The sequence below is a fragment of the Gymnoscopelus microlampas genome (assembly GCF_963454915.1).
Source record: "Gymnoscopelus microlampas genome assembly, chromosome: 2".
Taxonomy (NCBI): Eukaryota; Metazoa; Chordata; class Actinopteri; order Myctophiformes; family Myctophidae; genus Gymnoscopelus; species Gymnoscopelus microlampas.
In genome coordinates this window covers 34858699-34875565 of record NC_139939.1, presented here as the reverse complement: position 1 = coordinate 34875565, position 16867 = coordinate 34858699, and the positions used below count along the sequence as shown (strand labels likewise).

General features: G+C 44.5%; 2 protein-coding genes across 5 annotated transcripts in view; one reads left to right on the top strand and one right to left on the bottom strand.

Moving 5' to 3' along the window:
* Positions 1–10810, top strand: part of tsc2 (TSC complex subunit 2) — a 35498-nt gene extending 24688 nt beyond the window's left edge. For all 4 annotated transcript variants that reach the window (XM_084084625.1, XM_084084623.1, XM_084084624.1 and 1 more), the window contains 10 exons: positions 3127–3269; positions 4438–5048; positions 5452–5530; positions 5637–5723; positions 6185–6371; positions 7182–7321; positions 7402–7480; positions 9422–9513; positions 9715–9813; positions 10439–10810. In XM_084084625.1, the coding sequence (XP_083940751.1) occupies positions 3127–3269; positions 4438–5048; positions 5452–5530; positions 5637–5723; positions 6185–6371; positions 7182–7321; positions 7402–7480; positions 9422–9513; positions 9715–9813; positions 10439–10612 (1691 nt within the window). In that variant the 3' untranslated portion in view covers positions 10613–10810. The remainder of the gene's footprint in view (positions 1–3126; positions 3270–4437; positions 5049–5451; positions 5531–5636; positions 5724–6184; positions 6372–7181; positions 7322–7401; positions 7481–9421; positions 9514–9714; positions 9814–10438) is intronic.
* A 463-nt stretch (positions 10811–11273) lies between these two features.
* The window catches only part of pkd1a (polycystic kidney disease 1a), a 136910-nt gene continuing 131316 nt past the window's right edge, over positions 11274–16867 (bottom strand). The window contains exons 55-56 of the mRNA XM_084084611.1: positions 16214–16546; positions 11274–15276 (exon numbers count right to left, since the gene is read on the bottom strand). Coding sequence (XP_083940737.1) covers positions 14122–15276; positions 16214–16546 — 1488 coding nt within the window. The 3' untranslated portion in view covers positions 11274–14121. The remainder of the gene's footprint in view (positions 15277–16213; positions 16547–16867) is intronic.

Below are 16867 nucleotides of genomic sequence, written 5' to 3'. Positions count from 1 at the left end.
GAGGTGACTGACTGGTATTGGTTCTGCTCCGCCATGATAAATACAACGGAGCTGGGATGAATACAAAAACGACTGGAAATGCTGGACTGGGGCCGTCTAATGTTGTGTGTGAATGCGCAGGCACACACAGAGAGATATGCATGCATAACCTTCCTTGTTCGCCTCATTGGCTGTCCTTGTTCATGATTTCTGGTCGGAGCCAGCTGCAGCGCAGGTTCACCTACCAGCTCGGCCAAAGTCCCCGTGAATGCCATGGTATATTGGAGCTATGGTTCTTTCAGGTAGCCTGGCTCAGATCAGTGATCATGGACAATCAATCGCTGCTTTGGTCTCATTTCATAAGTTCAAATGTGCGTCTGTGTTTTTTTTTTTCTGTGGAAGCTTTTCATTGGTGCTCTATATTTGTGTGCTTTTTGGTTTATTCTTGTTCATTGTTGTCTTCATCCATCTCATGTTTGTTCTTGTCCACTTCTTCTTTTCAACTCTGCTTTTTTCCCTCTCTTCTTATTGTAATTCCCTTTCATCTCTTTTTCCTTTTCTTATTTGATTTGATTTTTTACTTCTGACTGGATTGTTCTTGTTTTTATTTTATATAATTTTTCATCCTCACCACCACGCTGGTTTGTGAATGGCTGTGTGGCGGGTGTGGGCCGACCTGTCATATTGGCTGCCTCTGCCCACAGTGGGAGGCTCTCTCTCGTCTCTGGGCCTGGGCTCCGCCACCCCAGGCCCCCCAGCCCCCGGCAGGCTGCACAGGAGCATTTCCTGGGCAGGTACCGTCTACCACATGTGTGACCCCCCACTCCAATGTCCTCCCCTGCCCCTCAACTCCTGGAGTAGTTTACATGTTGTCACTTGTACAATGCAAAAGCGCGCACACTGGAAGCTATTCACGTTCTGATTGGGACCATGACAATAGCCTTTTTTCTTTTTTTCTTAAAAATGTATTCATTCTGGACATTCCCAAGTCCCCATGTACTGTAGGCTGGAGAAGAACTGCTACTGAAAGTGTCTAAGCTGAAGTACAGGAAGTACTACTCTAAAGACCTAAAATAAGTTACTGTGTGTTGATGCTGTGCAGATCTGTATACAGGGCATGAAAACCGTATTGTCGAAAAAGACAGCTTCTGCCTAGGGTGACCACCTTCAAACAGACCCATTGAGGGACAGACGTACCCGTTCAGCGGGACATCGCGGGCTGCGCGCGCATGAGGACCTCCCGTGCGCGCGCAATTTTTTTGCGCGGTTCTGGGCGGATTGGGTTCGTTTTTTTACAGTTTTTGGTTTCTTTATTTCGGTTTTAGGGTTAAGATTAGAGTTAGGTTAGGGTTATGTTATTTAATTCTTATTTTTGCCTGATTTTACCGATTTATTATTAAAACAAAATATATATATATATTTTTTCATATCTTTGATTTTCGGGACATTGCTCTGCTTGTGCGGGACTGTCCCGCGAATTTCGGGACGGGTGGTCACCCTACTTCTGCCTGGGGGAAGTACATGCAACGGAAGTCCCGCCCTTAGACACTTTTAGCTGTAGTTCTTTTCCAGGCTTTTCTCCTCATGAGTTGAGCTACAGTAAGGCTGGGAACAAGGCTACTTGTGCTTTAGTCCCTCGTCGCTGCCGACCCCCACTGGTTGGTCTTAGGGAGGGTGTAGGCAAGCACGTGTCTCCTCTGATACACGTGACGCTGTCAGTCCACTTTTCACCTGACAGTGAGGAGTTTCACCAGGAGGATATAACGTATATAGAGGAACAGGCTATCCTTTCCAGGTCAGCTCCCCACTGAACAGATCAACCTGTAGGAGTCGCTAGTGCAGGGACAAAGGTCGCCCTCCCCACCAGGCTTCCTACGAACATGGCCAATTGTGTTTTTTGGGGGGACGCCAAGTCAGTTGCACCGCCGAGGATTTGAACCCCTAGTCTGCACAGTGGTGGGCAGGAACTTTACTCCTGTGCCACCATAGCACCCAAACAAGTTTCCATTTTATGCTTAAAGATTGTGTGCAGAAGAAAAATATTTTACTGAGAAAATGTGTAGAGGAGTTATGTCAGGAACGTTTTCACAATAAAATGTATGGTTGTAGGTTACCTTCTCCTTAACACAAATCCCTGATGATGCCCAGGTGTGCAAAGGACATATACTTTTATGTTTGCGCAGTTGTGCAAGTGGAAGAACATGTACTACTGCATTTCTGCTTTTCCCCATCAATGTCATATTAACACGGGAGGGAGGGTCTTCCGCCGCAATGGGAGATAATGCTCTGTCAGTTCCACACAAGCCAATCATAGCACTGAACGAGGCGACTGCCGCCAAGTTGAACCAATCTCATGCCAGCCCAAGGATGGCTCACTGTGATTCATGACTCACGAGTTGATTTTCTTTCCTTTCTAACCGTCTTGTTCTAACTGCTGTGTTGGTGAACATACTTCCTGGTTGATTTCAGCCGGTATGACTTCATGTCGTCGTCAACAGAAAAAGCCCAGACCTCATGACCCCAAGTCCAGTGCATCAACTTTCACACCGTATCGGTAACCTAAGAGTGGGGAGGGAGAGCATATCAGAGCTGCAGTTCCAGTGAAGCCTGATGGTCTTGGCGTCAGCTCATCTGCACTGTAGTTTTGTCTTTCTCCAGTGTGGGGAGTGAGAGCGAGCCATTTGTGAGCATCAAGAGATGTAAAGAGAGCATGAGAACAAGGGAGCGGTCTGGGCTGCTGTTGCAGTACCCGCATAACCGACCGTCCAACCAAAACACATGCATGCGTGTTTGATGAAAATCAAACGGATGGTAGCTGTCTCTGTTAGATAATGTTTGTTTTTGTCTGTCTTCGCACAAAGGATCAGTGTGTGTGCATGCATGTGTATGTTTACATGTGTCAGGATATCAAAATCATTGATGAAAGCTGATTGTTTTTTATGTGTTTTTTATATTCATGCATGAGTAGGTGCTTGATTTGTGTTTTTTCTTTTTACAATTGTGCGATGAAGTATTGACTCAAGGGCGTATGTGTGTGTGTGCATGTATGTATATAAGTATGTCCGTATGTTTGTGTTAAATGTCATATCAGTGTATGTACAGTATGTACTTATACCTACATGGTTGCTGCTGTATCCTGCTCTCCAGACTCTGTGGTGGTGCTGGAGGAGAGGTCAGGGGTCACCACAGCGCACACTCCATCTGATTGGCCGGAAAGTGAGGAGTTTGAGGCCATGCCCTCTGAGCCCATCTTTATGTCAGCCGACAAGTTCACCAAAACTCTCAGTCGGGTGAGTTGGATGGCTGATGTGATAATGTTGGCATGCTATTCAGATCAGGATAATTTTTTTTTTTTTTTAACAAATACTTTTATTAGTTTCACAGTTTTTACATGACATCAGTTAGACATTTTGTATTTTTCATTTTCTCCCTTTTCCCATCCCACCCCCCATATTGTTATTGCTGTCACATTTTCCTTTTCAAAAAATAAAGACAAAAAAAATCTGTATCAAATGCAGTGGAACAAAGAAATGTACCTGACACAAACAACAAAACATGATTTAAATTCGATATAGACAATGAAATGTAACAGAAAATAAATAATAGGTTTAATTTAAAAAGAAAAGTTCACAATAAAAGCAGGAAAGAAAAAGAGGAAAAAAATGTTTTTTACGAAAGACAGACAAAAAAATAAATAAATAAATAGACACACAAGATGAGTCAACCAGATGCCAACGTGCCACACGCCCTTGTAAGCAACCCAGAATGCTATCATAAATCACTGTCTATCAGTCACTTAACTCACCACAGACATATAGAGGTCTAGATTCCTATTTGGTCAAAGAATTAAAGTAAATAGAGAACAAAAGAGAAAAAGAAAAAAAAAGAATTTAGCCTGTTGGAAGCACTGTTAGACTCTCAAAATAAGTAATGAATGGTTGCCAGATTTTGTAGAATTTGTCTGTAGACCCTCTGGTTGTGAACTTAATCTTTTCTAGTTTCAGAAAGCTCATCACGTAGCCACGGGGGGGGGGGGGGTTTGGGGATTTCCAACCCAACAAAATCCTGCGCATTGCTAACAGTGTGGTGAACGCCAATACATTTGATTTCTTTGTGGTTAGAAGTCTAAAGTATAAGTCTGGTGGTACTCCAAAAATTGCTACCAAGGGTGAAGGTTCCAGACGGATCGAGAGAACAGCAGACAAAATTTCAAAGACTTTGGTCCAGAAGTGTACCAGTTTGGGGCAAGACCAAAACATATGAGTGTGGTTAGCCGGTGATAGGGCACAGCGGTCACACTTATCATCAATTCCAGCAGATCAGGATTATTAACCCATTATTAGTTTGAAAGGGCACGGCAATTTATTTTACAACAGCGGGTATTCTAAATGAAATGGTTTCAGTACAAGCAGGTCAGTAAAAAGGCTTAAATCAATTAATTTTCTTTCTCTTCTCTAGTCTTCTTCCACCTCCAGTCAGGACGATGATAAGTCCACACTAGAGGAGGTGAGCGAGGGAGCTATTCCCATTGATCAGCCCACTCCAGGGCCCACTACCCCGGGCAGCCAGGGGACCGAGCTCCCCTTCCAAACTCAGACACAGACCCAGTCCCAGGGGCAGGGACTCAACAAATCCAGCTCCTCCCCGGAACTCCAGACCTTGCCCGAGGCCTTTTCTAAGGCTGCCATTGAGTCAGGGACTGGGGTAGGAGAGGCACCACGACCCAGGGCACCTTCAGACGGCAAGCCCCAATCCCATCAGTCCCAGCCGGAGAAAGAGAAAGTGGAAGGAGGTGGAGGAGAGGGGACTGGGCATGGGGGTCAGAGTCAGGGGGGTGAAACCCCAGGAGTCGTGGTGTCACAGAGTGGAGGAGCAAGGATGAGACTGGAGTTCCCAGCGCCGGCCGCCAAGCCTGGACCCATCTCCCCTAGCGGAGGCCACCGTCCACGAGGTCACACCATCTCTGTGACGACCCCTTCCTCCAGGAGGGAGAGGAGGACAGAAAGAGAGTCGTACCACAGTCGGCCTGGACCAAGCAACGCGGAGAAGACCTCTGGGCTCAGTCCCAGGTACTGCATGCCATGATGATGTCTTAAGATAGAACTGTATTTGTATGTCTTCACTGTCGGGCAGATACCTTATCTTTTTTGTTTTATAATAAATGAATGCCCCACTTCTACTCAAAAGTAGCTAAATAGCTGATCTACAAGCTCACATCGCATCTTGTAGATCTTTTATTTTAGCTATTTTTAAAAGTGAAAGTGGTTAAGTGAGTCTGTGGGTTTTATAAATATTAACCATGTAAAGCTCCAATAAGAGCTGGCGATTACATAATCACTACATTGGACCATTGGAACACAGGTTCTTTTTTCCATTTCCTGAAAAGTGACGCTTTTGGACAAAAAACGGTTTCTGCCAGACAGCAACGAAGTGTACTGTAGATATTATGTTTACGTTTATCTCTTCCTGTAGTTTTGTCTTCCTGCAGCTCTACCACTCGCCTTTCTTTGGCAACGAAGCCAACAAACCCCTCCTGCTACCCAAAACTCAGGTCTGTTTTCCTTCGTAAATATCTGTCCGTGTTTGTGTACAGTATGTATAGAACATACTAAAGAGTGTGTGTACATTACCGTTAATCTGTGTGTGATCTGTGGTAGGTGATCGACCGTGCTGTGAAGGTATTGGACCAGATGCCTCCTTATGACACTCATAAGATTGGAGTGGTGTTTGTAGGCGCTGGTCAGGTGAGAACACAAAACACACCTAGACACCTTTTAAAAATTAATTTCTGTTAATTAGATTTTTGCAATAATATTTTTTGTATCTCTTAATTAGATTTTTGCAATAATAAACAAACGGTACATACTAGGATAGAAAAGTAACATGAAATATCTCAATTAAAATAATCATTTACAGATACACATATAAACGCTAAAACACAAAATAAATAATCCCCCCCCTACACAATAGGACATAGACGATACACAGGAAATAATTAAAGAACAAATACACAAAATACAAAAGCTGTTTTTACATGGTAAACAAGTGTCGACATCTTTCATTGCGGCAGAGAGAAATCAAGAGGAGACATATTGCCTGACTCAGTACACACACTGTGGACACACAAACTCATCAGCAGTCACATGCTGGTTCAATTATAAACCAGTGGCCTTGTTCAGTCATCCCCCGTCTTTACCCCCCCCAGGTGAATAATGAGGTGTCCATCCTGTCCAACGAGTATGGATCGAACCGCTACGCTGCCTTCCTGACGGGCCTGGGCAAACTGATCCACCTGAAGGACTGTGACCCTGACCAGATCTTCCTTGGTGGGCTGGACCAGTACGGCGACGATGGAGAATTCACCTACTGCTGGCATGACGACATCATGCAAGGTCAGAATGCTCTGCAGGCTCCACTCTCACTCTCGCTCTTTGTGTCTGCCTAGACTAGGTCTTCTATCGTTCTCACTCTCACTCTTTGTGTCTGTCTAGACTGGGTCTTCTATCGTACGTGATAATTCGAGGGTTACACTACTATTGTCTGATTCCTGGACTCCTTGCTAATGGTTGCTTTTAAAGGAGAACTTTTAAAGGTTTTCTTACCTTTTCTATGATGTTATGATATCTTAGGATGAATGGTACAGTAGAAAAAATTCATAACTCCATCCCGGGTCTGCCACAGCTTAAAACGTGCGTGGATAGGCCTTGCATTAGATCTCATATTTTAATAGCTTTTTTTTTTCTTGCTTTTTTTTCATGGTGACAGAACATTATGCAACCAAAAAAAAAAAAAGTCTCGCTAGACAAAATTGAAATCTCGAGATTTCAATCTCGTCTAGCGAGACTAATGTTTTTTTTTCTTTTTTTTTTTTACAGTGTTCTGTCACTATGAATGTCAGATCTCAAAACAAAAAAAGCTATTAAAATATGAGATCTAATGCAAGGCCTATCCGCGCACGTTTTAAGCTGTGGCGGACCTGGGATGGAGTTATGAAATGTTTCTACTGTACCATTCATCCTAAGATATCATAACATCATAGAAAAGGTAAGAAAACCTTAGTCCAAAATTCTCCTTTAACCACATAAAACAGTGGTTCTCAAAATGCTGCATGACAGCATTTTGTATGTATATGTATATTATTATATATGTACAGTGTATATACGTATATATCCTTATAGTAATTTATAAGTGTTTGTCTGCAGCTATTTTCCACATTGCGACTCTGATGCCAAACAGAGAGAGTGACAAAGGCTGCTGTAACAAGAAACGACACATTGGCAACGATTTCGTCATGGTGGTGTACAACGACTCGGGAGAAGAGTACAAACTAGGCACCATAAAGGTACACAGGCACACATGCACAATGCAGGCAAACTGTGTGCTCCTACTCTCTCCTGACATTTTCAATCTGTCTTCCACCAGGGTCAGTTTAACTTTGTGGAAGTCATCATCAAACCTCTGGACTATGAATGTAACCTAGTCACCCTCCAGTGCCGCAAAGGTGAGTGATCTAATGCAGTGGCTCTCAAACTTTTCTGGATCATGGCCCTCTTGAAAAACTCTAAAGCAGTGGTTCTCAACCTGTGGTACACGTACCACCGGTGGTACGCAGAGGAATCTCCCCAAAAAAGAAAAAAGTGGATTGAGATATAAAATAATATGAAAACATACAATAGGCTGCTATCAAAATACTTCTATGAATTACTTATAACTTTACCATGATATCATGAAAATAGGATTTGAACAAGTTTTGCTTTCCTGTATAGGGCTTGTCAGTGCCGTGTTTATGTTGGCTTTGTGTCAGCAATGCGTCCACGATCACAACGGATCACAGCAAGCTTTAACGGTGGCAAGATACTAATAAACAGCAGAGTTAAAATGGTGCAATCGTGGCTCAAAACTGGAACTATAATGGTGGATCAAGAGGAGAATATTTTGACCAGCAGCATATAGAAAGTAGAAACTCAAGTGGTGGATGTCTTGGACCACACAACCGCACTAGTTGCATAGTTTTTACTATTTTTTACTATTGGTATTCAGACGGAGCTTGAAAGAGGGAAACAGATCTCCGATCTCAGTGGTGCTTGTGCTGAAACTTGACTCATGCAACAAGATATCAAGATAATCTGATAAACCACATGAACCCCAGTTTACGTATTCTGGGGGGAACATAAACCAAACATTGCCAATCTAGCTCACAGTTACAATGCGTCGCGTTCCGACGCGCTGTGAGCTCATAGATTGGCAATGTTTAGTCTTTTTAGTCACATATATCTTATTAAGTCAACTTTTCTGAGGGTGAGTGGACGATTGTGTTCCAGCTGTCCTTCTGATGGATTTTTCTTGGCTGACAATGTTTCTATCGGCCATAAAATAGCTCTGAAAGTGATCCAAACGATCGTGCATGATGTAACTCTATGAGGCAGATCGTTCTGTTTTCCCCCAAGCTAAAACCGAGTGGGGCGTTCCTGGGCGTTCCCGTCTATCTCCGTGTGTATCTATCGCTGAATTCAGCGGTGTGTTATTTCTGGATAATGACGATGAGCTAAATAACAGACTGCTGTCTAATCAAAGGCTCAGAGCACCTGCTCATATCAACCTGCGCTGCTTGATTTTATGCTGTATCCAACATGATAGCCATATAAACACACCATGTCATTTACAACTAAACGTTGCTCTCAAGAATGTTTTTGAAAACATTTGAAGCGAGAAATAGTCAATGCAGTAACCAACAATGTTTCTATTTTATCCACTACACTTCCTTGTTTTCCAAGGCGACCGTGTCCACCCAGCACAACACTTATGGAATACTTTAATTGTCGTAAGCAAGGAAATACTTTGTTTTGTTGTTACTTTTGGGTCAATGTATTAATTAAGTAGCCGTGTAATAAGTCGTGTAATAACAAACTATAGGATGGCAGGTAAACAAATAAACCTAGCATCAGTCTAAATAACATGCTTCTAAATTACATTTTAACTTTTTCATAAAACTGCGAGGTCAAGTGCTACGGGCCAAGGTGGAGTCTGAAGAGGTGAGTCGTCAGATACAATTGGGAGTGAATCTGCAGTTCTTTTAACTGCAATGGGGAGTTCATTCCACAGTTTGGGAGCAAGAAGGGACAAGAGTCTGGGACGTGTGGAGTGTTGTCCCGGATGTTTTAGGGAAGGTTCAGGCTTCCTTGTGTCAGCTGATCTAAGTGAGCGGGAGGAGTTGTAGGGTTGGATCAAGCTTTGAAACATCAGTGTTTTGTACTCTGTGCGGGCAGTAACTGGGAGCCAATGTATGGAGTGGAGAAGGGAGGAGACGTGAAAAATGTTGCCTGGTTGAAGACGGAGCGCATTCTGGATCATTTGGAGGGTCATAAGTGCACATGCTGGGAGGCTTGTTGTATTGCTTAGTTCTGGCTTTTTCATTTCTTGTCTCGCGCTCTCTCTTTCTCAGATTTGGAGGGGTTAGTAGACACCTCTGTGGCAAAAATTGTTTCAGACCGCAACCTGCCCCTGCTGGTCAGACAGATGGCCCTGCATGCAAATGTAAGTGGAACCGCATTTGTTATTGTGATTGCTGTTCATGTATGAAAGCTTTGAAACATTTTGTGAGAGTGAAGGTTCCTTTTGTGATTATGCAAATGTAGGAGGCCATCCCTCAAACTTAATCATTTATATACACACAGAGGCACACTCGGTTGTACACTCATACTGCCACTCTCTCTCTCTCTCCCTCCCTCCCTTCAGATGGCTTCTTTAGTCCACCAGTACAGAGCCAACCCCTCTGATGCGTATGCCTCCAAGTGGCTTGCCAGGTTACGACACATAAAGAGGATCAGGACTCGGGTAGGCCATCATGTGCACTCACTATCTCTCTCTTACACACACATACATACAACAATGTTGTATACACACATACAACATGTTCCCGTTCTGTCCACCCTTTTACTTCAAGTGATTGATTGATCATTTAACCCATTAAGACCTGAAGCCCATTCTACATATCTCCTAAATCCCAACAGGTTTCTGAAAAACTTATGTTTCTATATCAGTGGTGCTCAAACTATTTCATGTCAAGGACCCCCAAAATTATATGTATTTGGCCACCGAACCCCATCTCAAAATATTTTGTTCCAGGGACCCCCCAGAAGCAAAGATTTTAGTTAAAAATGTTCGCTTTAAAAATATATATATTCAAAGATTTGCACACATTTTCACAAATTTTTAAAAATAGCAGATCTACAAGCTCGTAGCGCGGCACTCGTAGCCGCGCTATGAGCTTGTATATCTGCTATTTTTGAATAACCCAAAGTGTAAAATAATGCTTTCTTAGCTCAAATCTAAAAATTACACAGTTCCAGGTCTTAATGGGTTAAAAAAGTAAGTTTTAATTAGTCTTCATAAATTCTCAAGAACATCTGTCTCTTCAATCCACTTTGCCCCCCCCCCCCCCCCCCCCCCCCCGTCTCAGGCCCAGGAAGACATACAGTCCCGTCCCACTCCGGGCATCTCGCTGACCCAAGGACACTCTCAGCAGAACAAGTCCTCATACCAGCAGAGCAGCTCCTCTGCAGCGAACTCAGAGGGGTCTGGTCAGAGAAAGAGGCTTGTCTCCACTGTGGACGACTTCACAGACTTTGTTTGATTCAACAGGGATCTTTTTCTCCAAGATTTATCGTCTCAGACTCTCTCAATCACTCTCACTCACACACACACACACACACACACACACACACACACACACACACACACACACACACACACACACACACACACACACACACACACACACACACACACACACACACACACACACACACACACACACACAGAGGCTAGATTTGGATAAGATCAGAATGTCCACATATTTGTCCTGCAGGCATTCTGTGTGTGGGACATCATGTTTAAGCTTAGTATGGCATATTTTTCAAGAAGAAAAAAAAAACCATTTTTTTTGAAAACGCTAACGCTTTGCACTTTTTAGGTCTTACAAATATTTTGGATGTGCAACATGACGAGTAAAACTGTAGGGAACACTACATTTGAAAGCAGCGTGTGTTTGTGTGTACTGTAAATATGTGTGTGTGGAATAAACGGAGCCTATGAAAAATGTGTAATGTAATCAGAATCAGTTTTATTGTCACATCACAGGTTTACAAGGTAAAAAAGTGGGTGAAATTTGTTTTTGTACAAGTTTTTGTATAATGTTATAGGTCCTCGTCCTGTGTACTGGTTGATGTCCAACTGTATGCAAGTGCAAAAGGAAAAACACTGTGGCCTCTGATCTGACACCAACACCATAGTGGTAGACTTTAGCTGTCAAACTCTTTATTTGACTTTGTCAAGTGCAAAAGCATGGGAAGTGCTACGACTGCCAAATACAAAGAATACATACTGTAAAATGCCATATGGTACAAAAACAATGAAGACAAAAAAGCGCTTTTCCGTGACAAGTATTTGATTTTTTAGCAAAGAGTCATAACAATGTACATGATACAACAAATAGACAAACTACAGAACATGCAGGTGGGCTTTGGCACTACGCTGTTGAACATTGTACAGAGGGAGAAAGGGTTAATGAGGCACAGTGTGGGAACCAGCTCATATCCCAATGTTCTCTTCAAACCTTGGGAGTGTCTTGTGGCTAATGAGGACTCTTTCAGACACATTTATAAAATAGATATGCTTTTTGGGACGTAGCGCTTCATTGAGGCTAGCGATGTGAAACACCAGTGCTTGGACCTATGTATATGCCAGCGCAGCACATTAACAATACTGATAATGAAACGGAAGAATATATACACCGAGAAGCACCAATATATACATATATGTACACACTGATTAAATTTGTCATTTTTTAATGAACTATTGAAATGCATTGGGTAATGTAAAACATGACATTATTAAGAGGATCTGGAAGAAAGGGGTGTACTTGAGGGAAAAAATAGAACCTATACTCTAGGCTTTGGCATGCAGCAAACAATACAAATATCAACTGTATGTCAGTAAACCGCAGCATTGGTCTTTTTATTAACAGGAAGCACACCTAGAAAATGGCTACCTTCTTTTTGGCTGGAGGGATCAATTTTATCATGGGATGTCAGAAAACGCCCAAACAACGTATCCAAGAGGTTGCGTCCGAAACCACCTAACGTACTACATACTACACAGTATGCTTTCACTTTGGACATGTTATTGCCCTGTCCGAAATCGCATACTAACGTACTATTTAATATGCCAAGTTACTTTTTAGTATGTCCGAAGTGAAACCTTACTGCTTAGTAGATACTAAATAGTAGGCTGAAAATAGCATACTGTGTTGTATGTAGTACGTTCGTGTGTGGTAACAGTAACCAGACTGAAAACCTTAACACCCCTATTTTGCTCCCCAGTTGTGGCTCCTGGGGGGTGGTGGGGAAGCTTCCTTCTATTGCCTTCTTGTTCTGGGGAAAAGTATTGGGTCCCTGAGATGTGCCCACTGGACACAGGAAGTATGTGGCTTGGTATTACAGGCATGAGAATCACAAACAGACAAAACAAATTACAAAACACAACTGTCAACGACTGCTTCAATATCTTGATAATGCTCATTAGGATAGTCCTGTAATGTAGCCATTTAGATACGAAATAGAAAACACAACACATTGTTACATAATTATGGCATTGGATTATCAGCTCCACTAGGAAATAAAGTGCTAGGTACAAAAATTAATTACTTGGTACGGTATAAACTCTTGGTGCATAAATGATGCAGAAGCTTTGGCAATGCTTTACGGTTACAATACAGTATGAGTGAAGCTTTATCTATTTGGTTTTCACACCAAGCTTATTACTTTTAGAAGACAAACTCCCTCCCTTATAAAAAAACCCACATCTACTTCAGAACAAAAGTGCTTTTAAATTAGAACCATACGGAATACAATACAACAACAACAATAACAACAAAACATGTTGCAAAGATAATCAAGATCATTGATTAGATCATCAGAATGTGTCCTATTTCCTGAAGGATTCAAAGGTATGGGAGCGTAGCTTTATGATGGGAGAGAGGTCTTCTAAGACAAATCTATATTTGCCTTCTGGCAGGCACAACTTCCTTCCTTGTCTTCTCATTTTTCAACTTCTACTTTCTACTCTTCTTACTTTGAACTACTACAACATGCTACTTTGCTTAATCGCCTCTTTCTCACTTGTTACCTCTTTATCTTTCTTAACCTCTGCTTCACTCCATCACTACATCCTCAATGGAAGACAACTGTTCTGAGCCCTGAACAACTGGCTACTGGGATCCTGAGGCGCACCAGTCTGCTATAGCCCCTTTTGTGTGTGTTAGTGTGTGATCACGTGCTTCGATGCCTGTACCTAGACCTGTGTTTGGTTGTTAATGCAGCATGTGTGCGTGCCTGTGGATACGAGACCATTAAAACTCCCGGAGGAGACGGTTTTCAGACAGGCCACAAGTAACCCATGGTAACTTAAAAGAACAATATAGCTTCCTTATTCTTGCAATAATACGTAGACAACATAATAACAATCAACACATACAAGAGACAACACTAACGAGATACAAAAAACAAAACCTCTGATGCATTGTCTGCAGTCTTACTGTTTTCAGTTCAGTCCTACAGCTAAACACAGTTCCTCAGGTGAGCACGGTTCTGTGCTCTTGTCAAAGACACCCTCGTGACCTCCAGGGTCACGGGGGGTCAGGGGGTCTGCTTGTGTCCAGAGACGTAAAGGACGGTAAGGCGTAGTGGATGTTTATAGTGGTAAATGATGACGTGCCGTTCTCTGAGCCATTTCTGTTACCAACTGGTGACCAGCACCTTGTTTTCCATGCCAACTAACACAAAGGCTCTTGGAAACAGCTCAAACGCTTTTGGAAACATGGGTTAATGGATAATTGCTTAAAATATGACCTATTGCCTCTATTTCCATAGATTTGATTTGTCTGTTTGACACTCATAGACTCTCTGAAGCAGGTCCCCCTCTACTCCCTGGATCTAGAGATGGGCATCTGGAGACAAAGCCTGCTGTCTCTCATCTCAACCCAGTGTTCACTCTAGAATTCTTATACCCCATCCTTACGTTTCTTTCTATGTGACCCATCTATTATTTCCTAACTGATCCTGGGTATGCGGTGGCGGGGTTTCGTCAGGGTTTGGGGTGCCCAGAGACATGCCTATTTGGGTTGGGATGCACCTTGTTCTTGAGGGGCGGCGGCTTGCGCTTGCGCTTGCGTGTGGGAATGGTGGTGGTGTGAGCTGGGTGGTTGAACAAGCTGGAGGGGGGGCAGGGGGTCTCTCTCTCAGTGGGGGGGTCCCACTCCCGAGCGCCGATCAGGTGGGCGGCGGGGGCGACCGGCGTGGGTGCAGGGGTGGATGGCACGGACTGGGCGACCGGTGTGGGTGCAGGGGTGGATGGCACGGACTGGGAGGTCGGTGCGGGTGCAGCTGTGGCTGTGCGCACAGAGCTGAGCGTAGACGGAGCGGCGGGGCTTATTTTCGCTGCTAAAAAGTGGGCAGGGGTGGTTTTGGGAGGTGTGGTGGCTGCAGGAGGCGCAGGGGCGGGTTTGGGCGGCGAGACAGGGGTGGGAGGAGGTGCGGCGGTCTGCGATCTAGAGGCTGAGAGAGGAGCCGGGGCGAGGGTGACGGTGTGGGCGGTGGAAGGTCTGGGTTTGGACAAGGCAGCGGGTGTGGCTACCGGAGTCTGTCTGGGGTTGGCTACAGTGTTCCCACATTCCTTTGCCCCTCCACTTCTTTCTTTCTTACGCCCCCTTTTGTCTTTTTCTTTACCCGCCTTTCGTTCTCTCTGTCCAGCAGAGTCCTTGTCGTCTCCTCCTCGTCCCTCTCCGCTCCTGCCTCTCTCTCCACCTCTGGCCCACCCTCGCTCCCTGCGTTTCCTCTGCACACGCTCCAGACAGCACTCGGTGTGGTACAGGTCCTCCGTCGCTATGGTGACCCGGTCTAGCTGCTGCAACAAGGCATCCAGGGTGGGTAGGAGCCTTCGCAGAGAGGCTTCCGTCTCCGCCCTCTCCCTCCAGCTGGCTCCTCCCACCATCACACCCGGACCCAGCCCGAGCCCCAGGCCCAGGCCCAGGCCCAGGCCCATCCCCGGGGCTTCAGTCAGGCTGCAGGGGCTGGAGGAGGCTGGACGCCACGAGGCCTCGGAGCCGGCATCCGCGCTGTCCGGGGTGGGAGGCGACTCTGGGCCGTCCAGCGGGGGGAGGCAGAGGGACTTACAGTCGCTGGTGGAGGAGGAGCGGGAGGGAGGCAGCTCCATGCCCTCGAAGCGCACTTTATGGCGAAACTGAGAAGACAGACAGAAAGAAAGTAGAGGGAGAAAAAAGAGATGCTTGTTAGTTGTCAGTGTTCTGGGTCATGTTGTTCCGAATCATTCCGTCCTCACCTTTCATCACCATGACCTTTTGAACCTTCCTTTAGATAGGAGAGTGTAGAGATAAATGAAACCAAGGGCAGAGAGAAAGGAGAAACATGTAGTAGAGAAAGATATCTGCACACCGTATTGATAAGCTCCCAAACTATATTAGAGACAGACAATAACTTTCGACCTACATGAGGTCTTTGCCAGGTGCAATGAGACGAAGTGTCTATTTTTTATCCAGCACCCTTTGCAATTTATGGGATGTGCGTGCCGTGCACCACCTGAACTGCTTCAGAAAGGAGAAACCTGCCGGTCAAGACCAGCAGACCACGTGGGAGTTGGATTCTAACTCGGGCCCTCACGGCTCAGAAGGAGCACATGGTCTCTGGACTAAATGGCTGAGCCACCACAGGCACCCCTCATCACCATACCTTTAACCAGTGGTTCTCAAAGTAGGGTCCGGGCACCCCCAGGGGTCCTTGAGGGGGTTCCAGGGGGTCCCAAGCTAAATTTTGTAATATAGCATCAAAATCTGTTTAACCAAAAAATAGCCTATCTACAAGCTCACAGCGCATCACGATGCAATGCGTTGTGAGCTTGTAGATCAGCTATTTCCAAGAAACAACACAAATATTGTATGGGTCCCTGGCACGTAATCCTTTAAAGATGGGGACCCCAGCCAAATACATATTAATTTGGGGGTCCTTGACATGTAGAAGTTTGAGAAACACTGCTTTAAACAATCTTGGTGGACTGCCCACTGTGTTACCCTACTAATCTGTTGTTCTTAATAAAAACATATTTGAAAAAAAAGAGTTATGGAGGTCCTTGAAATGTAAATGTGTGAGAAGCGCTGCTGTACCTCCTTGGCCCTGCTCAGGCCCATCCACATCTTGAGTCGTCGGAGGAACAGCTCCACCATCTCGTAGTCCTGCAGGTCTACCGCTGGACGGTACAACTCTGCCCGCGCCCGCCGGTAGTTCCGTAGCAGCACCGAGGAGACAAGCCACAGCAACACCAGCCGGAGCGCGGCGAAGCTCACGTGGAACGCCAGCGAGCAGGCGGAGCTAGAAGAGGGACCTGTGGTTGTCCGACCGCCGGGTCGCCAAGACAGCAAACCACGCCCACCGGCGCCCAGCAGTGAGAGACAGGCGGAGCTTACACTGCTGTAGCTGTCCAGCACTGCGTGGAAGAGCTAGAGAGAGAGAGGGGGGCAGGTAATCATGTTACACATGTGCAGTGATGTAAAGTAAGTACATTTACTCAAGTACCCAGGTACAATTTTTAGGTACTTTTATTTTAATAGTATTTCCATTTTTCAATACTTTATATTTCTAGTCCACTACATTTCAAGGGCAAATATTGTACTTTTTACTCCATCACACTTATTTGACAGCTTTAGTAACTAGTTTCAGATTTAGATGATTAATAATTAAACAAAGGTTTAATCGAAAATCTCTCAAAAATTGCAAAAATCCATTTCACCTACTGACAATATAACTGATTCAGATTCGGA